A 25,332-nucleotide genomic window follows, 5' to 3' on the forward strand; every position below is an offset into this window, starting at 1 on the left:
CCACCATGGTCACTTCTGACACGCACAATCCTACAAGCCTTCTCGTTTTGCACTTGGGCAATGAAGGTAGAGAACACAGCATGAGACTCATCCTTGCGGGTTAGAAACTTTACCCATGTCCAGCGGCTATAGTCATGACACGCACAATCCTACAAGCCTTCTCGTTTTGCACTTGGGCAATGAAGGTAGAGAACACAGCATGAGACTCATCCTTGCGGGTTAGAAACTTTACCCATGTCCAGCGGCTATAGTCATCAACGATAACCATCCCATATCTCTTGCCACCTATAGACTCAGTTTTCACTGGTCCAAAAAGGTCGATATGCAGAAGTTCCAACGGCCTTGAGGTTGAGACAACATTCTTTGCCTTGAAAGGGACTTTTGTGAATTTGCCTTTCTGACATGCTTCACAAAGAGCGTCTGAAGCGAACTTCAGATTGGGTAAGCCCCTGACAAGGTTTAGCTTGCTCAGCTGAGAAATCTTTCTCATACTGGCATGCCCTAACCGTCTATGCCATACCCACTGCTCTTCATTAACAGACAGAAGGCACTTCACATTCTGAGCCTCCAACTTAGATAATCTGATCTTATAAATGTTGTTCTTCCTCTTGCTGTTAAACAGAACAGAGCCATCGATTTGACTTACAGCCCGGCAGGACTTTTGATTGAATATAACATCATAACCCTTGTCAGCTAATTGACTTATAGACAATAAGTTATGTGTTAAGCCGTCTACCAATAACACATTATCAATGCATGGACTACTATCTACACAAATAGTACCAGTACCAACAATTTTACCCTTTTCATTTCCTCCAAAGCCAACTTCGCCTCCAGGCTTAAGTTTCAGCTCTTGGAACATACGCCTTTCTCCCGTCATGTGACGCGAGCATCCACTGTCCAGATACCATGATTGGTGTTTCAGTGGAGCTATCAAGGATATCTGCAACATAGATAATCTTGTCCTTAGGTACCCACTTTCTGGGTCCTCTCTTGTTAGTTACCCCAGAGGTTCTGATCACCTTGGGTGTCTCAACATGATATTTTAAAGGAATATTTGCATGATATTTAGACATAGAGAAGGATCCCTTTTTAAGAGGGTTTTTAGCAACTTTAGCAGGTAAAGGATCAGGCAATATGGTACCAGAGGGAACAAAGCATTCATACAAGGATTTAGCTTTAGACACAGAGGGCTCATTTCTAATTGGTTTAGAATAGCCAATGCCATGCATTCCATTTCTGCTTACGCCATAGATCATTGAAGCCATTAAGCTTCTATCCACGCTTTTAGCTAGGAATCTTTGAAAAGACTTTTCATACTTAGACTCATTTCTACAATCAGAGGCATCACAAGCAACAATTTCTTCTAACTTAGCAATCTGGTTCTTAAGCACAGAGTTAGAATTGATCAAAGCATGATTATCATTTTTCAAATCAGAAATAATTTTCTCATGTTCAGAAGGAGTCTTGGAAACAGCAGATAAGTCCTTTTTCAGCTTCTTATGCTTAGACAATAAGGAGTTATACTTATCCATGATATCAGACAATGCATGTTTCAGTTCAGAGGTAGAGAAAGAAGCGAATACCTCATTTTCATCGTCTGAGTTAGGATCTCCTTCTGATTCTGACTCAGAGTCAACAGCTCCCTTTGACTCTGCTTCCTTGTCTTTGAAAATAGCCATGAGTCCTTGGACTTCACCATCAGAGTCAACATCCTCTGACTCTGATTCATCAAATGTCACCATCAGACTCTTCTTTGTCTTGAAGTGCTTCTTTGGCTTCTTGTCCTTCTTCAACTTTGGACAGTCACTTTTGTAGTGCCCTGATTCTTTGCACTCAAAGCATGTGACTTCCTTAAGTGAGGACTTCTTCTGACCTGAGGATTCAGACTTTCCTTTTGCCTTTCCAGAGCCTTTGTATTTGCTCTGCCTGTGCTTCCAGATGCGATTGAGTCTCTTGGAGATCAGAGTCAGCTCATCTTCATCAGAATCTTCTGATGCTTCTTCAGATTCCTCTTCTTCAGCTTGAAGAGCTTTTGACTTCTCAGCCTTAGCCTTTTCAGATTTAGATTTCAAGGCTATGGACTTTTTCCTCAGATCTTGCATCTCTAAGCGCTTCAGCTCGTGGCATTTCAAAATGCTGATGAGTTCTTCTAAACTCATATTCTCAACATCTCTCGTGAGCTCTATTGAAGTCACTAAAGGCATCCAACTTTCAGGAAGACACCTGATGACCCTTATGACATGATCTTTTGTTGTGTAGCTCTTGTTGAGAGGTCGTATGCCAGCTACAAGCAACTAAAATCTGGAGAACATTTCTTCAATGGACTCATTTGGCTCCATGATGAAGGACTCATACTTTTGGATCAAAGACAATGCCTTTGATTCTTTGACTTTCTTGTTTCCTTCATGAGGCATCTTCAAAGATTCGAAAATGCCTTTCGCAAACTCACGATCTGTAATCTTCTGGTACTCTTCATAGGAAATAGCACTTAGAAGAATTGCTCTTGCTTTGTGATGTTGTGAGTACAGCTTCTTTTGATCTGCAGTCATCTCTGACCTTGGGATCTTCTTGCCATCTGCATCAACTGGACGCTCGTAGCCATCCACAATAATATCCCAGAGATCTGCATCGAAACCCAGAAAGAAACTTTCCAGTCTATCTTTCCAATATTCGAACCTTTGACCGTCAAACATAGGAGACTTTGCATTGTAACCATCTCTTTGAGTTTCACTGGTGGTGGCAGCCATTGTTTTTCACACCGGCCCGGATCACTGAACACTGTTAGGTGTGGTAATCAGAACTTGCGCTCTGATACCAATTGAAGGTATGAAAAACGGTAGAAAGGGGGGGGGTTTGAATAACGTTTTCAAGATAAAGCTTCCACCTTAAAGATTTTGACAAATCTTTCGAGAACTTAAGTGCTAAAGATAAGAGATAGAAAAGCACACAAGGATTTTATCCTGGTTCACTTGATAAATCACTCAAGCTACTCCAGTCCACCCGTTAAGGTGATTTCTTCCTTCTTAGAATGAAGGCAATCCACTAATCAGGTAAGAGTTACAACTGCACTTGAAACCTACAAGTGACTAACAATTACACTGACTTAGCTCACACTAAGATTCACTCTCTTAGTCTTCTCTAGGATCCGATCAACCTTGATCTCCTAAAGGAACTAAACAAACTGTTTATCAAAGAATTGTTTACAAGAGATTTGCTTCTAAAAAGCTAATAGTAAACTCAATGAATTTCAGATGAAAGAAAGCTTAGAAGAATTTGAATTTGTCTTGCGCGTATGTGAATGCTTCTAGCCGCTTCTTTCAGTCTTCAGCCTCTTTATATACTTCAAGGATTAGGGTTGAGCGTTGCATGGGAAATGCTACCGTTGGAGGGCAGTTCTGGAAAATCCAGCTTCTGCTGTGTCTGAGACTGTTAGGTAGGTCGTCAGGAAGGTACAGTTGCTTTTGTACTTGGATAGCGACTTGACCTTTAAACCTAGGAGACTTCTGATCAGGAGAAAGCTTCATGTTGGAACTTGTGAAGCCGGTTGATCAGAGTCAGAGGGAAAGCCCAGATCCTCTGACCATTGTTTCTTCTGATTCTGAACTCAGAGGGAAGTACATGGTCTTCAGAGTATCTTACTTCTGGACATCAGAATTTCACTAATCAGCTTCTGGATCTTCAGAGTCTTCTACACCATCAGAATATCTGAGCCTTCAGTGTTTCTTGGTTATCAGACTTTCTGGATCTTCAGAACTTCTAGTGACTGAGTCCACATCAGAGTTTGTATAACTTCAGAACTTCTGAAGCTTTTCTACTGTTCATACTGAACATGGTGAATGCGAAAGCGTTGCTTGGGTCGCTCTTTATACACAGTGCTTCTGATTTGTGTGAGATTGAGTTGAGGTCAGAGCCTGTAAATAGCACACTCAGAAAAACATGTTAGAGTACCACAATTGTTCATATCAAAAGGTTAACTTGTAATCATCAAAACATAGAGTTGTACTACTAGATCAAAACGTGATCTTACAATCTCCCCCTTTTTGATGATGACAAAACTAAGATTTTTGATGAACAATTCTTAAACATTAAACTAAATTCACTCAGAGTTTAGAGATATAGAATAAGACTTATCCTGATGTGAATAGTTTATCTTGCTCATTCTGAATTCAAGTCACTGCTTGATTCTGAGCTTAGCTCCCCCTGAATCTAATACTTGATGAAAACATTAGTAAAGTCTAGATTCTGAGCAAATTTAAGGCATAAGTAATCACAATAAACTCTTCAGCAAATTTCCAAGGCACACATAAGCACTCTAAGTCATGGACTGATGTCCTGTGCTACACAAAGGCAGATGTCACAACACCTGCTTCGACATCAGGTTGTTTTGGACAAAATGCAAGACAACCAAAAGTAACAACAATAACATCCATCTCTAAATATAAATATAAATGAACAACAAATTATAATCTCTTGAAAAAGAATACAAACTAGGAGAGCTTCACAAAAAACAAAAACTAGATAAAATACTCGTGCTTTGCACGGGTTTATTTACAATAATTTTTCTAATATTATGTGAATCTTATTTTATAGTTTAAATAAATATTAGAATGATTTTTAATTATAAAATAGGATAAAATAAAAATAATTGTGTTATGAACTTTCAATAAATAGTATTAAAGTTCGAATAAATATTAATATCATGAAAATTTAATAATTAGTACTGAAGTTATTTTAAAAATTTATTTAATAATATGAAAATTTATTAAGTTAATTTTAAATATTTTAAATAAAGTATGAAGTTTTTAATATCATCAAATAAGTTGTAATAGAATTTTTTTAAGCTCTATAAATTTTTGAAGCATAATAATTTATAACTTTAATAGCGTAAAATATTATTTAGTAAATTTAAATTTGTGTCATAATTATTTTTCTTTATTATGCTTCCTCAAGTCTTTTTACTAATATATAATATAATGGAATAATGAAATTGAGAGGAGAACTGTTCTGGAAAATCTGATTTAGGTGTTTAACACAAAGGGACCTGATGTGTGTTTGGGAGGTGATCTTAATGGTACTCTGAATCATAAGGAAAGAAGAGAGGGAATAGATGAAATTGTCAGAAATCTATACAACTTCGTTGAGGGATTGAATTTAATTGACCTCCCTCTAGCTAATGGAGATTTTACTTGGTTTATTTTTCGCGAAGCTATCTCGGAAGCGGGCACTCAAGCCAAACGTGGGGCTATTTATTCAAGACCTCTATACTACCTCAATAGTTTCATAGGAGCGTAATGTTTCTGGACCTGGTTTGCTGTTGAATCCTGAAGAGTTGCATAGTGGGACAATTTGAGTCAGTTGCGCGCTGGTTTTATTTTCTGTTCTTGTATGTTGCTATTTGGGTTTGTAGCTCGAAAGTGTGCTGTAAATGGAAGAGGTTATTGTAGTCCAATGTTGGGTGTTGGCTTGTGGTTGAGTACTCTTTTTCCTCTTCTTAGGTTTTTCCCACTGAGTTTTTTCAAGGGAGGTTTTAACAATGCTTGTCCATGAGTTGGTTAACACTGTCTTTTAGTTCCTCTTCAGCAAAGATATTTTCACCTACTATGAGGGGTTGTTCTCATAAATCATTTTTTAGCTTCAATAATAATAGCATCTTTGTTCTCAAAAAAAAAATTATATGGAAAGAACTTTATTGCATAATACACACATGTATTATAGTTATAGCAAGTGCTTTATGACGACATTTTTTATTTTAGAGTACACACATGTTATTGCTTAATATATTTAGTGTATAAGTTCAAGTTTCTTTTAATATTTTAATTGCTTCATATGTTTTTTTTTAAATAGCTTCATATGTTTTAATTTTTATTATATGCATATGATGTTTAAAAAATAATATATAAATTTTAATGAAAATTACAATAAATAAGTAATTAATTTTTTCACTTATGTAAAACACAAGTCAATTTTATAACTTTAATACTTAAGATATTTCCATGATATTTAACTTCAATACTTAATATATTTGTTATATATAAACAGTAGTAACAAGTTTTATTTGTTATTTTTAAATAATCCTAAGCTTGTGATTAATAATTAAAATAAAAAAATATTAATTTTAATTTAATATATAATGTATTCGAAAGTTTTTCAACTAGTTATATATATAAAAACTTTCTAATATTATTATTAATGTAAAGGTAGTCAATTTCAATTATTGTTATTTTGAATAATAATTAAAATTTAAATAAATAAAAAATTTAATTTTAAATATAAGAAATTGAAAATTTTAAAAATTAGTAATTAATATAATAAATAATAAAGTGAATGTATTTTTTTTTCAATTTTCAATATAATTATTTATTGTATTTAATACAAAAGAATTTTTTGCATTACTTCAAGTATTTTAATCTCAAAGTTCAAGTCTCCTTTACACACACTTATATTGATTCTTTCATGCATCATACCTTACGGTACACTATGATCCCATTACAACCTTTTGTGGTCTCTTATGTTGGCATATTGCTTGTTTGTTTGATTTCGAGTTGATTGATAGACAAATTTGTGGTATTGTGCTTGTATGGTTGGATTGACAGAATATTTTCTTTGGGCCTATGAATGAAAAAAAAAGTTGTGTGACCTATGCTAAAGTTAAGTTGATTACTTGAAAAGTCTTTTCATGCTTTGTATGCTTTGATAAGTGGAGACCTAGACTTGTTGTGCATACTTTTATGAATACCCCTTGTGTGAACGATTCCATGATCTAGCTTTTGATTGTGCGGTGAAACACATGTTTTATGTTGACAGTCTGAGAGTCAACTTGAGGAAAAAGAAAATGTAAGTATGGGGAGAGTGATGCGCATACAAAATATTGCATAATTTTTTCTATGGTTTTTATAATGTTTTGTGCCTAAATGTTGCATTGTCTTTACAAAGCTCACGTACTTTATGTTAAATGTGCAATGGGTAGGTCCCAAGTGGAAAAATGTAAATGAGTAGAATAACAAGTGAAATAAAGCGATTTGTGAAGTTTCTTGTGCTGAAGAGTACGCACGACCAAAAAGACATGTGCTCTATTAACCCCGACCGTTTCAAACCTCCAACACTATCGTGCAGGTTATTTTCAAGGCGATAGTTGTGCCTATTGATGGCCACGATCGAGCATGTTATTTCGGTCAGGTTATGATTCAAGCTATACCTCACTTTTGATTAAAGGAGATTGAGGCCAAACCTAGAAAGAGATCGTCCAGAGGCTGGAATTGCTGGAAAGTTACAAGTTCTCAAAGGATCGAGTTCCAGAGATAAGATTCAAAGGAAGATCATTGGAGTGCTACGATAGAGGACATTGAAGGATTATCTCATTATCTTCCATTTTTATGATGTTATCTATTAGGATTTTTGTGCTTTTCTAATGTATGAAGAGTTGCTAACCATTCTCTCTCATGGTTACTATGCTCTTTATTGCTACTTACTTCTCTAACAACAATTCAAGTGGATCTGAGTCTTGGTTAATTGATAGTGGTTGCACTAATCACAGAACCAACGATAAAGAGCTTTTTAGAGAGTTGGACAATCAAATGTGTCAAAAGTCAGAATCGGTCAGTGGCGGATGCACCTTGATATAAGGGGGTTCAGATGAACCCCCTGAACAAAAAAAATTGCACTTACACCCCTATATAATTTTTTTTTTGAACCCCCTTCAAATTTTGAATTATACTATACCAAGTTTTGCACCTATTTGCACCAAAGACTCACACTCACTTACTCCTCTCACTATCTCTCTCACACACGCGCATTTAGCTACTCATCCTCTTTCTCTCGCTACCCTAAGTCTCACCCAACTGAGAAGTGAGAACTGCAATCAGAATCATTGTCTGCAAAGTAGTTCAATTTCAAATTATACTTCCTTTGTTCAATTTTTCTATTTTGAGTTAGTTACTTAGTTCTTGAAGACAATTGAATTATTCATTTATCTGATTTGTACGGAACTGAAAACGTTCAATGAGAATAGTATATGTTTCTGGTGTTTTCAGTTTAGATTTCTAACCTCAGTTGGTCAATTTAAACTAAGATATTTTACAAAATGTTGATTGGGGATAGGTGAAGTAATCTGCACTGAAGACATCATCATCACATGTAATCTCCATTGAAGGAGTGAATACTTTTTTACTACATGAATAACAATGAGTTGAAGCACCGCTGTTAATATCCTTATTCGGCTATTCCAATTGCTTGGTTAACAAAATTGTTCAGTAGTTTCTGTATACTTTTTTGTATTACTGTGTAGTCAATAGGTAGCTTATTTTTATGACAACTGACTCATTCTCTTGTAATACTCAACGGTTACCAGAAGTGGTTCTTTTCGCGAAGTTTTTCATAAGTGGATTTGTCAAACTTGATAATTTCATTTGTAGACAACCAATAACATAAACAGAATGAAGGAGAATGAATTTAGTATAGCACAATGGAAGTTCCATTGCAGTCTCTAGAAGTCTAAGAAATAATTATTGAATGTCAAAAGTGATACTAAAATGATATATATTAATGAATGATACATACATATGCATGCATGTGCATATATACATAAATATTTGCAGATACAAAATTTTGAAGTAACGGGTCTTTTTCCATTGTTTTTTCTTATTTGGCTGCTATTTTCGTTAGTAAGTAAAATGATAAGAGAAAGTCACTTTTATATTTTTCTGCAAGTTTTATGAAAGATTTAACTTTATTCAGTTTTCGCTCGATTAAGGGGAGAAAAAGATCGCTAGTGTTAGTGTAAGTTGTTCAACGATTTCAAAATATGCAATCACGTAGATGTCAACTATGACTTGTATAATTTCTGATGTATAAACATATTAAAGTTGTTTTTAATTATATTTTACCGATGTGTTTATTTGAAAAATTTGAACCCTGACCCGGGTCCTGGAATCGGTAATGGTGCTTTCATTACTGTTGAAGAAAAGGGAATCGTAGCCATTCAAAGTTGCACATGTACAAAATTAATTTCTAATGTTTTGTGTGTGTTTGAAATTAATCAAAACTTGCTAAGTGTGGGACAATTAGTACGTTGAGAAGGGATTTAAAGTCACTTTTGAAAATAAGCAATGTTTGATTACAGATGTAGATGACAATGAAATTTTCAGATCAAGATGAAATGTAAAAGTTTCTCCTTTGATCCAATAAAAGAGAGGAGCAAGCTGTATAGCTCGGTGATTTGCTCAACGAGTCTGTCACCATTTTTAGTGTAGGCTACGACGGAGGAATAAAAAGAAAAAAAAATGTCCATCTAATAGTGATATGCATAGAAGACTCATAATACACTTATACACTTGGGAAAACTCATTTCATCCCTAGTATAAATTAATTGGACCAAAGAAAAAAAAACAAAGAATTAAGTACCACACATTTTTTAGCCTGGAACGCCTTCTCATATGTAAGGCATGTCTGGTTAGAGGAGGTGCCCCTTGAGGTTGAACCGTTTGTAGCTGCTGATATTTTGGTGTCTATGCCACTAGCTTAATATTTGCAGGAACTTTTTTTAAAAAAAAAGTACCACGCAGATTAAGATAAATGAATGTGCTTATATCATCAAAACATTATTGATAAAAACAAGGTAGCTAACTAGTACTTAATTTGCAACATAATTTCTCTACAGAAAAATAAAGCTACAATAAAATTCTTTACACAAAGAAAAATCTGGGACTCTTTACCTTGCTATGCTAGGTGTTCCTACTTTCTTTGATTCATTTGTGAGGCCCTCTCCTCTGTCCAGTTTCAAGCATCGATCGATATAGGACTAGTCGCCATGTATATATTCATAAGAGAACGATAATTCCTCTGCTTCTTTGGCTCTTGAATCTTCATAGCTATAGTTATGGCTTTTAGCCCTTGATCAACCTCTTGATCTTCCCAGCTTCTGCTCCTTTTCCCGGTCGTGATGTTGTTGTTGTTGTTGTCGCTGCTGCTACTATTATCTTCGTCGCTGAGCTGAATAAGCTGATGAGCAGCTTCCATCTCTGACTCAGTGACCAAGTTCATCATGCTTGAAACTGTGAGGTTAGTACTCAGTACAATAAAGATCAATTGTTGTCCTATGCAACCGCGAAATGTCTCTATTTAAGGCAACAATCAATTCAATTGTCCTCTGCTTTGGAATTTTGCATAATGAATAATGTTACCGTTGATTAATTGTACCATGATATCATATTGGTGACTTGACCTGAGGGACCCTTTTAGCAGGTCATCAGTAGGTAATATGAACGTTGAAAAACTCATTAACTAATTTTAAAAACTTAATATAAATGCATTTTTTTATTTTTTATTTAGTTCAAGGTTCGACCTAAAGTTATAGTTACGGAGAATGATTTATCAGCAGAAACATATCTATTTAATGTGATCTTTGGAGCTCAAGTGGATTAGTCTCATTGCTGACGGTCATGAGATACCTTTAAAAATTAAAAGAATGATTTTTTTAAATCCACAGCAGCAGTTGGCACCTGGCAGCAGCCATTGTATTGAATCTGTATTGATTTTAATTATTTTTCTACAAGAAATTGTGGGCTTTGATTAGGATATTCTAGTCCACTTTTGGCCCTCGCTGAAACTTTCAAATATGTTAAGACATATTCTTTAATAGTAAAAAGAAACTCAGCCAACGTTTTGGTAAAAAGAAAAAGAGTAATTAGAAGATAAAAGTTTAATTTTGTAGTAAAAATAATATTAGAAACCAAGAATTATGTGGTTAATGGAGTGTATGATGTCATTATTCCACTTGAAACTTCTATGCAAAGCAATACGTGTTCAGTATTCATCATTTTTTGCCCTTTTCTGTAGGTATTACTACTTTTACTGCATTGTTACCCCATGAAGCGCTATTTAGTTTGACCAGTCAATAACAAATTAACAATTCATGTGTCTTAATCCGGTATTTCTAGCGTTTTGAAGTTTGAATTGACTTCAAACAAAGCAAGCCAGAAATAGGTACGTATAAGCTTAGAACAAATGAATTGATTCAAAATTTAATTTCCTGTCTTTGTTTTGAACAGGTGGAGAAGGTCTTATTAACTTAAAATCAAGAACCTTAAAGTTATATCAAATTTCATTGACTGCTGATTATGAAGCTAAACAAATTTCACGAATATTTTTCCTGCTAACTTAACTTTCAAACTCCAACCTTGTTTTAAGGGCTTAGAATCTTCGTAATTTTCTTCCTTTTCATTATTGTCTATGTTTCCATATATCTCCATGCTTCCAGTGAGTACAGAGACTAACCCAAAAGTGTAGGCTGATAAATAATAAATAAACAGAAAGAACACCTTAGGAACAAGAACATCTATCCATAATTGTTGATTTCAATGATCAGGAAGTTACATGCCCATGTTCAAAGTTTTAAGCTAGAACAAAACCTTAAGACCTTAAAACTAATCCTTAATACACTGCAGATCCCTCATTTTGAAGAGGGAATAACTTATCATCCAATGCTTCTTACAAGAATACATAAAACATGAAAAAGAATAACACTTGGACTCTAGAAATGTAATGAAAGAATAAATGAAAACCCCTATTACAAGGAACAATTTGTCCACCACATCCCCACTCTCTTTCTCTCATTCTTTATCTACACATCCCAAAAAAAAAACTTTCATCAAAAAATTTGTGCAACATTGCATAGAGTGCCATATCCAAAAGAATTTGCTTCTTCCACAATGCAGCTCTTTCACTTTATAATTCATGACTCATCACAATTCAATCCACAAATTTCTAACACAGGGCCATCTCTTGAGACAAATGGGTTGATTCTAACCCACATGAGAGTCAATATGGATGCTAATAGGATTGACCAAACCAAAACGATAGTGGGCATTCTATCTTGTTTGCCAAGCAACCCCTTGAGGAACGGATAAAGATGAATGATGACCCACAAAGCAAAGAACAATCTTCCAAAGAGAGGGCCCCATGAGTCATAACCATTGTTGATGGCATCCGAGATCCCAACCACAACCCCAACAATATTTATTATTAATAAAGTAGTTGGAGCAATTAATAGTGATGTCCACTTGAAGATATAGAGCTCCGAGAATGCTCCATCATCTGCTGCTTTAGAGGTCACAGTGAAATTTGTGTCAACACCAGCCAACACCTTCAGCAGACCTTGAAAGAGGGCAAAAAGGTGTGAAGAAACACCTCCAATCACCCAAAACTGTTCATTCCTCCACCAATCATCTATACCGACACCACCCCATTGCATCTCAAGGATACCAGTTGCTGCAATAGATATGAAGAGGGCAATGAAAACAAGACTTGCATAGTTGCTGATCTGCATATCAAGACCGAAAAATGCATGTTAGAAGCCATGCCTAGTGAGTAAAATATAATAGCTAAGTGGACTGAAAAATGACACCAAAACAAGCAATGTTTGTGTGCATAGAGTGCTTTATTTTAAGATAGACTAAAAAGATACTGCACACAAACATACCTCAGGTACAATAAATTTTCCTGTCAGAAGACATATAGCTGGTAGAGTACAGTAAACAAGCAATGGGATGGAAGTCCAAGGATATATAACAGAGTTTATGTATGAAAACCGTTCCAACCACTTCAACCCGCCACCATAGCCATACCAGATCGGACAATGCTTGCTCAAAAAAATCTCAACGGATCCAAGGGCCCACCGAAGAACCTGGTGCAGACGATCTGAAAGATTGATAGGTGCTGACCCCTTGAATGCAGGCCGCTTAGGGATGCAATACACAGACCGCCAACCATGGCAATGCATTTTAAATCCAGTCAAGATATCTTCTGTCACAGAACCATAAATCCACCCAACCTGATGATAAATACAAATAAGAGAATGAAAAAGAAGAAATGTGAGAACTAGAAACAATAGTTATTTTTTTGAAGGAAAAAAAAAACTTTCACTAGCACTTACTTCTTTGCCCCACTCCGTTTTATCTTCATAACCACAGCTGATGACTTGGATCGCTTCTTTTAAGAGTGATGCAGGACTCGCATCAGGTGGAATTCCACCATCTTCTAAATTAGTGGAGGCAACAAACACTGGAGACTGCCCAAACCTCTTCTCCAACTTTATTTGAGTCAAATAGGATGACTTCTCCGCATTAGATCCTATAACAGAATCAATTAAGTGTTACAGTACAGAAATTTCCCTATCTGAAAATGTTTTAACTAGTAAGGGGAAAGCTGCATGATCATAATTTCTCACCTTGCAACCCCTCCTCAATATTTTCAAGTGCATGTATCTGCCTTGATGATTCCCTGGGCTTCAACTTCTTTTTCTCCTTCTTGGTATTCGCATTCTTTTTCTTACGAGAGCCACAGCATAGGCAGCACCATTTCGGCCAACAATTACAGGTTTTACTTGGGGGCTTCTTCTTGGCAGGTGCATCACGTCCATAAAGCGCTTGCCTTCTGAAAACACATCCTGTTCCAACATAAATTGGTCCTTGTAGTCCATCCAGTCCTTTCATGTTGATCTGTTTTCAATTTGGGAGTCAGGACTAATCATTTAAAAAAGGCAAAAGAAAAATATCCAAACAACAAAATAAACATGAAGCATAGAGCTTACATCAAAAAATACAACATTCCTGTTTGAATATCTATCATGCCGGTCAATCCCATCAAATCTTTGAGGAAATTGTACATAGCAAATATTTTTTCCACCTTGAGGGTCCATCATGAAACACATGGCTTCTCTAAGTGCCTTGCTATTGTTTATGTAGTGATCACAATCAACATTCAGAACATAAGGCGCGTTTGAGATGACTGCAGACACTCGTACCTTCAAATATTACATTATTATTATTACAAAAAAATATATCATTTGAGACCACTAAATCATCAATTCACTTGAATCTGAACCAAAACAAAGTAGGCTTACCAGAGAATTCATTGCCCCAGCCTTTTTGTGATGATCAAAGCCTGGCCGCTTTTCTCTAGAAACATAAACTAGGCGAGGCAACTCATGTCCTTCAATATCACGAACACCATCCTGACCAAGAAATACCTGTAGAAAAAAAGGGGCAATTTTCAACTTCAAAGGTTAGAGCAATGCAACTACAAGAATCCAAATTCTCTTATCATAGGCTTAAGCAAAACATGAGTGCTTGCATAACAGCATTAGAAACTGCAAAACAGTTTTCACTTCAAACAAGTAAACAGGCATTATTTTAACCATCAAATATCTCTTCAAACCTTTTATAAAGAATTCTTTATGATTAAAAAACCCATAGAATGCTGCATAACATTTCAATCTAGATCCTTTCAAGATGCAAGATTTCAACATAATAGTGCTTTGTTATCCAATTTCTTGCAATTATTAAAATAGCATAACATTGATTTTTCCATTAACGATATCAACCCTGCACCTTAGATGCCATGCAACCAAAAATAAAATTGGAAAAAAAACACTTTTGGTATGTATTCAACAGATATAATCTTACCTGAATCATGCCAGGATGGTCCCTCACATTATTTCCAGGCCACGGAGTCCCATCCTGCATTGTCCACCCATCCTCAGGAACCTTCTGTGCAGTTGCCACCAAACTGTTTATCCTAACCTTAAATTCTTCATAATCTCTCTGTAAAAGCAAAAGGATTGAAAGCCCCTTAGTAGTTTGCATTAGTAGTTACAAATATTTTCCTATTGTTTGTAACCTTGGGTGCAGGAAGTTGTACAGTTTGTAGTTTAAATGAAAATTTGTTCATTTTAGCCCTTTTTTTGTTTTAAATTGTTAGTCCCCTTGAATTTACCAATCTCATACAATGTTGTCCTTATTGTGATTCTCAGTCCAAATTTTGTTAAATTGTAATGTGCCCATTTTTTTCAAGCTGACCTCCCACCCATTTTATAAAAAAAAACAAAGAAAAGGTTTACTGTGGGGACAACATTGGATGTCATAGGTCAGGAGACACTTAAATAAACAAATTGAAAAGCAGGGACTAAATTTAAAAATAAAATAAAATATTTGGACTAAAACGTTAAAACTTGATTAGACCTATATAAAGAGAAAATAATGGAAGCAGACTAAATTTGAAACCTTCATTGCTCTCCTTTCCCTGACAAAAGCTGGATGAACTTTATTTTTCAGATAATCAATCTTCTGATTGAAATACCATTCTGGAGCTCGGGGCTCAATATTGTATTTTTTACAAAATGGCACCCATCTTCTGGCAAATTCAGATGTCTCAGAAAGTGCCTCAAAAGTAAGCATGGCAGCACCATCATCTGAGACATAGCATGCAACTTTATCAATTGGATAGTCAACTGCAAGGATAGATAGAACAGTATTTGCAGTTATCAGTGGTGGTTCTTTCATGGGATCAACTGTACTGACAAAGATGTCCACACAGGACAACTCAGATGGCTTCCCTTCTTTTTCATACCTGCAGCCATGTGTGAAGTAAGTACTGAAACAAAATACTAGAAACTATATTAATATTAAACATATCATTGACTAAGAACTCAATGAAAAGAATCAGAAGTATTACCTCAGTGACAGACGATCAAGGTATGTTTCTCGCACAATAGGGCACCATTTTGGAAATTGATCCATTATCCATGATACACCAAACCATATTTCACAGATGACCGATGTCAACCACAAGCCAAATGCATCATTAACTGGGTGAAGAATTCTATAATGAAAGAAAAGCCCAAGGACTACAAGGCGGAGAATTATAATCATTCTGTATGGATTTATCTTGCTGGAAGGGATAGGTAGCTTTCGTGAAAGTGGCTGCCTGCCTTCATCCATCCTGATAAAGTATATTGAGGGAGGGGGGGGGGGGGGGGGATTAAAACCAACCAAAATAAAAAATGTGGCAAAAATGAGAAAAATAAATGTTCACTCCAGTTGCAGCAAATAACAAAACAATAGAAGATTGTTTGGAAAAAAACATAGGAGTAAGCACCAACAACTAATTTAAAATGGTTTGTCTCTATTATCTCAGAAGCAGTGAAATACTATGATAGAATTAGACCTAAACCTCCTATTACTAACGTCCATAGGAGGCTCCACAATAGGGGTAAGATAGCGCTGTATCTAGTAGTGTGCGCTAATACTTAGTGCTAGTAGTACTTAACCAAACAGCTTTTGTTTTTCTATTTTTATTATTATATTTTAAGAGTTTATTGGTTTGGTATATTTTGATTAGATTATTTGGTTTAGTATAAATAGAGGTGACTGTACCTCTATTAGGATTAGTTTTCAGGAGAATTGGGTTTAGGTGGCTGGTTATTGTAGATCAGTTTGTAATTCTTCTCGAGAACATTCTTCTTTCCCAAAATAATACCGTGTCTCAGTTTTTTATTCAGAACACGACTGACTCCGTTGAGGGTTCTCATACTGTTTGGCGTGTTCTTTCTTATCTTTGGGTACCAGTTTTAACATGCTACAATTTCTTCTCCAATTGTGGAGCACAAGTATAACTAACAAAGATAAAAGACTTACAACGGTAAATCAGGGTCGTCCAACTCATCACCAAAATTCCCACCATATTTTTTCCCTTCATGGTTCACCATCTGAAGTTTGTCCTTCTGCCTTTTCTTCCATTCTTCCATCCGATCTTTCCAAGCCACACTTCCATACCCATACACAGCAATATCTTTCATTGGAACCATTGACCTTTGTTGCACTGTGACAGCAGAACCACATGGTGATAATTTATACATATATGAAATTCAGAAATGCAGAATGAAACAGTTGTCCTAGACTTACCTGGAAGAGACTGAACACTAGAAGGTACGGAATGAACTCTGTTTCCACTATTCATGTATGGAGGAACAATTAGAGCATGTCGATAAGAAGATATTTCAGGATCCTATAAAGGATAAAAACAATATTATATTGGAATGGTTGTCGCTATTGTGCAGTAATGCCTATTAAGAAAAATCAAAAACACTAAATTGAGATTACCTCTTCCCCATAAGTCAAGAGTGGAATTTCTGAATTGAGATCAGATGTGTCATGCTCCAAATTTGGGGGGATGCCAGATATATTAGAATTGAGATCAGAAAGCATTGAATCTGTAGTTGGTTGCAAACCCAAAGCATCAGCATGTGCATAGCTAAACTCATTGTCTAGGTCATCAGTATCATCCTCATCCTCATCGCCTTCAACCCTGGGACATCCTGTAATTTCATAAATTAGTTAGTGTTTGCCTGTAAATTATAAAAATCAAAGAGAATAATATAGAAACAATGTTACCTTTGATGCGTTTGTATCTGGTCTTGCACTGAGGACATGCTTGATTCCCCTCTAGTCTCTCATATTTATAGCACTGTTGACAAACAGGAAAAGCACACTCATTGCAAGCAACAAAGGGCTCCCCATCCTCTGCAATCTCTATCTCGTCCCCACAAATGTGACATATTTGTCCGCTCAATTCTTGGACAGACTTAATCTGATAAGAAACCAAAACCAAAAACAGAAGAATAAAAGTGTTATTACAATCTAAGGTTATTAAGTTTACAATCTTTATAGTAAAGTAAAAATGGCATTCGGCACGCAAGCAGACAGTCATTTGATGTCAGGGCAATGCAATGTCTGGTACTTGGGCATGAAATTACCAAAGGCGTATAGTCAACTAATGTGCTCATTGTGGAGGGGCATCAAAATGTCCACTACTCAACTAATATGCATACTGAGAGGGGGCATGCAATTGCCTTTGAAACCCATGGCAGTTTAATATGTCTTATCTCTTATGAATATACAAATACCATCTCCTCATCAACTTGCTTTCTTTTTCCTATAAATGTATGAGCATGCCTGTTTTATCCTCTGACTAATTTATAAATAATTAACAATTAATTTGCATATGTATTGTCAAGAAAAAAATCCGTTAATACTTTCTGTTAATTTTCTGTTAGTTACTGATACACTATGCAAATAGTGTTTTGGAATATTCAAATTCTATCTAAATTTGTCAAGTGAAACCAAACAAAAACATCACACATGTTTAGGCACTAAGACGTCAAACCAAGTATAAAATCCTACATGTACGCGGATGCGTGAGCTGCCATGTTGCTTCTAGACGACAGAGCTGCCGAGTGCCGACAAGATTAGAAATTAATTAAATTGTCAACGAAAGAGTCAAATTAAAGCATGCCTTTGTTGCAATGAGGAAACCGACAGGAAGACGAAGAAGACGACAAATTCATGACGATACTCCTTAATCCTAATTGATAGAAGCTAATCATAACCCACATGTGTGACAAATCCATGGTAATTATTCACCCATTTCAGTCAACTAGCCTTGAAATTCAACATGGAAAATACAGATAACTCCCACAAACTTGTATGCAATTTATAGCCCTCAATTACTACAGAATGGTCAAATAGTGCCACAATCAATTTAATCAAACTATTAACTCCAAGAGAATTTTGAACTAATTTTGAAGAGGACAAGCTGACAAGCAATTTCGTTAATGGCCAAGTTGATAGAGAAAAACTATCACATTTTGGATGCAAGAACAATAACAAATCAATTACAGGAACAAGGTAGCTGGTAGTAATTATCAAAATGGAGAAACCTTAATCCTCAACTTTCTTTCCATAAATGAATATTGCAAAAATACAAAATGAGCAATTCAAGCACCGAATCTCTCCACCAAAACACACAAATTTCGTTATAGTCATTTGTCACCAGTGAAGAAAAACAGCAACAGGCACACCCATGTGCGTCACACACCACCGAACACGAAAAAATTGAAAATTCTTACAGGCAAACAAAAAAAAGAAACTAGGGATCAAAAGAAAATATACACAGAAACAGAAACAGAGTTCTGAACCCTATAATTAACATTAGCTATAAACCCAGAAAAGGAATGAAGAAAATGCAAAAGAGATAAGGGAGATTGGTGTTTACCCTTGCATTTTCGTCGGCATTGATGAGCACGAACTCGTTCCTGTTGTGCGAACCAGCAATGAGTCGACCACCGGTGTTCATCGTGGTGGTGGTGAGTGACAGTAATGTTGTTGTGTTCTCAGGCTGCTCTCACCAGCCACACATGAAGAACACCAACCACTTTTACACAAAAACCAGAGCGGATCCGAAGAAAACAATGATGTTTGAATCTCGTTGTTCTCTGAGGAACAGGGAGGTGGTGATGAATGGCGAGGTTTAGAGAGAGAAAGAGTGATGAGAGAGAAAGAGAGAGAGAGGGTGTGAAATGAGAAGTGAGAACTCGTGAGAGAGAAGAAGAGAAACAGGAGATCTTAGATCAGTGACAGGGAAAGAGAGAGTGTGTTAGAGAAGGCAAATGAGAAATAAAATTAAATTAAAAAATAAAACACGGAAAGAGATACGAGGTGGGCGAGGGGCCCAGATGGGGGTGGTGGGGGTTGCGCTGGACGTGCCCACCGGAGTTTGGTGAAAACTTTAATTGTTCTTTTTGGTACTTAATATGATTTTCGAGACTCCAGAAGATTAGTCTTATTACTGTCGATTGTAGAATACTAAGAAAAAAGAGAATAGGATTTTAGTTTATTGTTGTGTTGCATTTTCATCATGTCTATCTGGATTTTTTTATACTCGTGTGTTAAAAACTTAAAATCATGTTTATCTAGTAATTCACACTTAAATTTAACGTGATAAATTCTAATTTTTTATTAATATTTTGCATGGACTCACCCACACCAAATAAAACATACATGCATTAAGATTTGGGTTCGGAAGTGTAATGTGATGTGGTTAAGATTGCAAGTGAGTCCAAGTAAAAGGGAAAGTAAAGGTGAATGTGAGATTGTGAATTGTGATTTGTGAAGTACAAGTATTGGGTCTGGCTGGCAACGAGGATCTGCTCACGCGGCGTAGATTGTGTCTTTCCTTAATTGAATGTACTTTTTATTTTTCTCAATGTTTCTATAATTTTAATTTCTATTTCTACTCGGTTTCAAAAAAAAAAATATATATATATATTTCTACTCTGTAGCGTATGTAATAAATATTTTTTTATTTAAGCGTCTGTAATAAATATAAGTAAAGAGTAGCGTACACAGTACACTGAAAACTTTTATTTGTATGCTTTTGGTTTTACTCGATATTCTAACCGATAAATTAGCTATAAACCAAAAATGGTGGCGTTTTGCTGAGCTGTGCTGGACTTTTATCGTGAGGGTTGACTGACTGTATCTGTGTTAACACGTAACCAGTAATCGCATCTGGGTCCCTCCTGTTTTGCTTTTTTAAGATTTGGATTTTATCCACCGGTTCAATTCTTGAAAATTGATATAACTACGCAAGAACTTAATAAATTAAAAAAATAGAAATCTAAAATGTTTTTATTAAATTTTGTATTTCATTTTAAAAACTGAATGAAATTAACCCTAGTCTAGTTGTGGTTTGTATTGTTTTTAGAAGAAAAAAACTTAATGAAATTAATTTTAAATAAATATCATTTGTATTTATATATTTACGTTCTACATTAAAATAAAATTAAAGATTAATGTTTTGTGTTTTAGAAGAATTTTACATCTCCGGATGCACGAGCATCTTCAACAAGATATTCAAACATGTATGGAGATTGAAGTTTAATTTCTTTGTATCTTTACGTTAATGAATTAAGCCATCAAACTTTTCAACTCGAACAATTGCATATCTTAACACAAACTGACGACTTGATGAGGGGTTCAATGTCTAGCATTGGATCTTAATTGGTGGCTAAATGGTGCAGTCATTGAAGGATGCACTTCAAAGCTTGCTTGCTGGAGCTTGTTGTAATAGAGAGGTGATGACATTCATATAAAAGAAAGGAACCAGATATCAATGGTTAAATGGATCAACCCTCGTCTCAAGTTTAAAGTCTTAAGACGTCTTCGAAGCACCTTTTGGTTGCTCTATCATGTGCACACATCAATGATCGACATTGTTGGATCCAGATGCGTAGCAGATTGGTTTCGTTATAAAGTTCATTTTAGTCAGTTAAAAACAAAACTATTCTTACTAAATAAGTACAAGGGGATCGATATAATAAATGTATATCCAAGCGCATGTCAAACTTATTTGACTAATTTTGCTTAGAATATGGATTCACAAACATTTGTTTTGTAGCGACGAATTGGTTATCGTAGAAAACAATTTATTGTTTGACTAGCCTAATGTACCGCACAATGAGACTAATAATATATTACATTTGACTCATTATCGAGAGATGCACTTTAAAGACAAAATTTGTGATCAATGATTAAGAAACTGAACGGTTGAGATTATGATTAGTATGTGCACGTGTGCCATAAACTATATAATTAAGAGCATAAATTGTGTGTTGTATTCATTTAGTGAAATCCAATAGTCAATATCATGATTACGTATGTGAAAACTTGTCACAGAAAGTCGTTAGTAAAGACAAAAAACTGCAGTTATGGTCAATTAATTAACGGAGTAACGAGCTCGTTGAAATAAATTACCAATGTTTGTGTCTGTCAACTCTAAGGGAAGTGTTACCTAAGTTCTGGTAAGTTCCTTTAACTAGGCATGTCCAGGTTTGATCTGTCCAGACCTGAAATCGCCAAAACGGAGGCCTTTTTTGTCGAACTGAGAAGTTTGATTTAGGTCGGCCAGTTTAGGATTGGGCTCTAGCCCAACCGAACCAACTAAAGTAGGTCTTAAAAAAACTTTTATTTGGTCCAATTATGTGGCCTAAGCCAGTATGTACGTCTTTAATCATCTTAGTGGCTTTATCTTTCTTTGGAAAACTCTAATCCTCACACTTTCATTCTTAGCTGTCGCTACCCACCCACCAGCCATCGTTCTCTTTCTAACTCTCTACAAAAAAATATCTACCCTCTTCGCCTATCTCTAAAATAATTAGTTCTCTCTTAGATAGATATGTTCTTTCATAGCGACAACCCTCACGCCAAAACCCCTAAGCCGCAACCTACCCTATCGCCAAACCTTATGCGCCACAACCCTATCATCAAACCATTTGCGTCGCAACCTTGAAGGCTTAAACCAACACATAAGATGGTGATGAAAATAGATTCACCTCGAGGGTTAGGATTTGAGGTATGCAAGAAGATAGTGATGAATATGAAGAATGTTGATAATGATTGACCTCATAATGTTCTATTCATTTCTAGGGTAAGGATTTGAAAAAGAATGTTTTTGTAGACCCTCACTTTGTATTGCATTTGAGGTTATGAGTATGTTGTTTAACTTCTTCCTTGTTAGCATTTTTAACACTTTCTTGTGTTGTTGTGAATGTGTTGTATGGATCTACTTCTTTCTTCTTTTTTGTGATTGTTTTCCAGATCTACAATCCTTGCGAATTATCCTAGCAATACCGCCACTCGACAAAATCAAACCCAAACATCATGTAGTCGGTAAACAGATAGTAGTGGATCGAGTGGTTCAGTGTTTTTGAACCAATATTTGATTTCAAGATACCAGGCTTGGAGGGCCTCCACACAATTGAAACCTTATGCTTTTGAAGCTCAATATCTTTGTCAGAAAGAAGCAACTCATTTGTAAGATAAACTAAGAATTTATTATACTCTTACCATATCATGTTAATATCAAATTCTCTTATTATATTGGATTATCATGTCTTATGATTTTGACCACCAAAACGAGCCTATAAATTAAACTCAATGGCTACTGCTACAATCATTATAATGTTACGCGCTTGGTGTTAGTAAAAATGCTTAAATAAGTTTTTGGTCCCTAAAATTATAAAAGGAATTAAATTGAGTCCTTGGATTTTTTTTCATCAAATGTTATCTTTGGAAGTTTTTTTAATCAAATTAAGACTTTTTTATCAATTTTGACCGGTCAACGATCTAGTGGCGAACCTAGTCAACAGAGGATGTCCACGTAGATTTTTTCACATCAATTTTAATCCATGTAAATTTTTTAAATCATACTTTCAGTTCTCATTCCCACCACCACACTCTTCTACTTTCTTCACCAATCTCCTTCATCCTCTACCTAGAAATTCAAGTTCCAAGTCTGAAAGTTCATTATATGAAGAGGGGTCACCAAGAATTGAATCAAATATCCATAAGAGAATTATCCATAAGAGAATTCATAATCATTTTTTCTATGTTTTTCTTCTAACCCAGAAACATTGCTTAAAAAATACGTGACAAGATTTAGCATAAACTGAACACTAATGTTTACGGGCGACGTACCCCAATGTAATTGTGGGCGAAATGTATTTGACGGGAGAAGACTTGACGGTTTAAAGTGGGGAGTTCACCAGATATGGGAGATTGGGGGTGGTTTGAGGTGGTCACGGGGTAGAGAAGTGGTGACGAGCTCGTTGCAAAGGTGGGGTGGTGGGAGAACTGACTCTATCACAATGAAACTGGAAGAGGAAGGGGATGAAGGAGGAAGAGGAATGTGGGAATAAAAACTCTGGATTAAGGGTTGTGGTCTAAAAAATTTATGGGTATAGAGGATGAGGAGCTGGGTGAAGAAGGTAGAGAGGAGTGTGGTGGTGGGAATGAGAACTGAAAATATGATTTAAAAAATTTACAAGAATAAAATTGATCCGAAAAAAACCCACTGAACACTAGCTCTCTGCTGACTAGATTCGCCACTAGACCGTTGACGGATCAAAATTGATGAAAAAAACTTAATTTGATTGAAAAAAATTCCAGACATAACATGTCATGCAAAAAAAAATTAGGGATCCAATTTAATGCCCTTTACAATTTGATGACCAAAACCTTAGCTTATTCAAGCCTAATAGAAATATTAATCATATGTTGATTGTTACCTACGGTCTCGATTCTCATAATTCTGAATCTTAATTATATATTTATTACTTCGTCCGTTCCAGAAAGTTTGTTATTTTGTCTCATCTTTCAATATCCCAAAATGTTTGTTGTTTTAGAAAACCAATGCATTTTTTGCTAATTTTTTTCACCTATACCCTCATTTAATGCATTTTCTCTCACTTATCACATTTCATATTAACCAACTACAACTTTTCTCTATTAATTACATTCTATCTAAGTATATTTAATAGTTGCACATCATACTAGTAAAATTAAATAAGGGCAATCTAGTCAAATTACACTATCAATAATTGCTTTCTTACTCTTTGTGCCACAACCTTAAACTACAAACTTTGTGGAACAGAGGGAGTAGTTTCAAAAAAGTTATATATTTATTTGAGGCAAATGATTATCCTCTCACAAATAAACAATTACTTCATATGGCACGTTAAAAAGGAGTACTCCCTCCGTTCCTATTTAATTGTACACTTTGAGTAGAGGCACACATATTAAAGGTGTGATTAATTTTATTGATTTTTAGAAAAAGTGTGGATTATTTTTCTATTTTACCATTTAAAGTATGTGTTATCTCTCCTCATTTATTATGCTGACAAGAGCATTTGTTGTAAGAACATCATTTAATACTCTCTTGAAATATTAAGTGGACATTTAAATAAGACAAAAAAATTTCTTCAAAATTAAGAGTTAAATTGGAAAGAATGGAGTATATGATATTGATAGTTTGATACCCTTTTGTGTGATCATGAATCATGATGATATATCGTCGTACGTGAGCATCATTAATCGGGGCCAAGCCATTTGGCGGTACCATAAGATGTTTTGTAAACAACACTTTCAAAAAAAATACGATGTTTTGTAAACAAAGAAAAGGTTCACGAAATTATATGACATTTTTTTAGCTGTGTTAAAAAAAAAAACACAGATGGCACGTTAAAAAGCATGTGGCATATGCAGGGACATTGGTTGCCTTGGGGACCTATCTTGACCAAATCATGAATTAATATTCATAATTTAGGAGTGGGGACAACAGGCACAAGAGACCACAGCTGGCGAATGTGTTCACTTCAGTTTGATGATGTTGTGGGAAAGTGAACTGTGTACTACAAGACGCGTTAACAGTGGTAACCCTCTTTAACTCATCAAATCAAATCAAATCTTCAATAAAGAGAAAGTGAGAAACAACAAACTAAAAGGAGAGATATTTTGACACGTTAAATCAATGGGGGTATTTAGCAGCAACGGGATACAGCCTAGTGACAGTTCATTGCCATTTGCCACAGCTGCCTTGCTAACCAAGACCAACCCTTTTTATTCCTCTTCTTTATTTTTTAGTATTAGAGAATGGAAACATTTATTATGCACAAGCAAAACAAGGTGTTTTAATCTAATAAGGTCTCTACTCGTGTTTCATGCTTATGTGACTCATTTTTTACACAATCATTATTTTCATATAGATTTCTTTTTTATGTTTAATGCTTATGTGCCTCTTTCTTATTCAATTTAATCTTCCAGGATCAATGCCTTGAGGTCAAATCATAAAAAAGTCTTCTTTTTTTATTCAAAGGTGTGC

At 35.4% G+C, this 25,332-nt stretch overlaps 2 protein-coding genes across 2 annotated transcripts; both read right to left on the reverse strand.

The window, feature by feature from the left end:
• Nucleotides 1–9,564: 9,564 nt before the first annotated feature.
• Nucleotides 9,565–10,150, reverse strand: LOC130732052 (uncharacterized). The gene has a single exon (XM_057584177.1). The coding sequence runs from the start codon at nt 10,042–10,044 to the stop codon at nt 9,778–9,780; it is 267 nt and encodes an 88-aa protein (XP_057440160.1). The 5' UTR covers nt 10,045–10,150; the 3' UTR covers nt 9,565–9,777.
• A 1,174-nt stretch (nt 10,151–11,324) lies between these two features.
• On the reverse strand, nt 11,325–19,266 carry LOC130711842 (cellulose synthase A catalytic subunit 6 [UDP-forming]-like). The gene is made up of 14 exons (XM_057561607.1): nt 18,889–19,266; nt 17,229–17,424; nt 16,938–17,152; nt 16,740–16,842; nt 16,473–16,656; nt 15,511–15,777; nt 15,060–15,405; nt 14,463–14,600; nt 13,901–14,026; nt 13,589–13,801; nt 13,226–13,496; nt 12,932–13,128; nt 12,479–12,829; nt 11,325–12,319 (listed from the first exon to the last, which is right to left on the reverse strand). The coding sequence occupies exons 1-14, from the start codon at nt 18,967–18,969 to the stop codon at nt 11,732–11,734; spliced, it is 3,276 nt and encodes a 1,091-aa protein (XP_057417590.1). The 5' UTR covers nt 18,970–19,266; the 3' UTR covers nt 11,325–11,731.
• Nucleotides 19,267–25,332: the final 6,066 nt, after the last annotated feature.

The sequence above is a fragment of the Lotus japonicus genome, chromosome 1 (genome assembly GCF_012489685.1).
Source record: "Lotus japonicus ecotype B-129 chromosome 1, LjGifu_v1.2".
Classification (NCBI taxonomy): Eukaryota; Viridiplantae; Streptophyta; class Magnoliopsida; order Fabales; family Fabaceae; genus Lotus; species Lotus japonicus.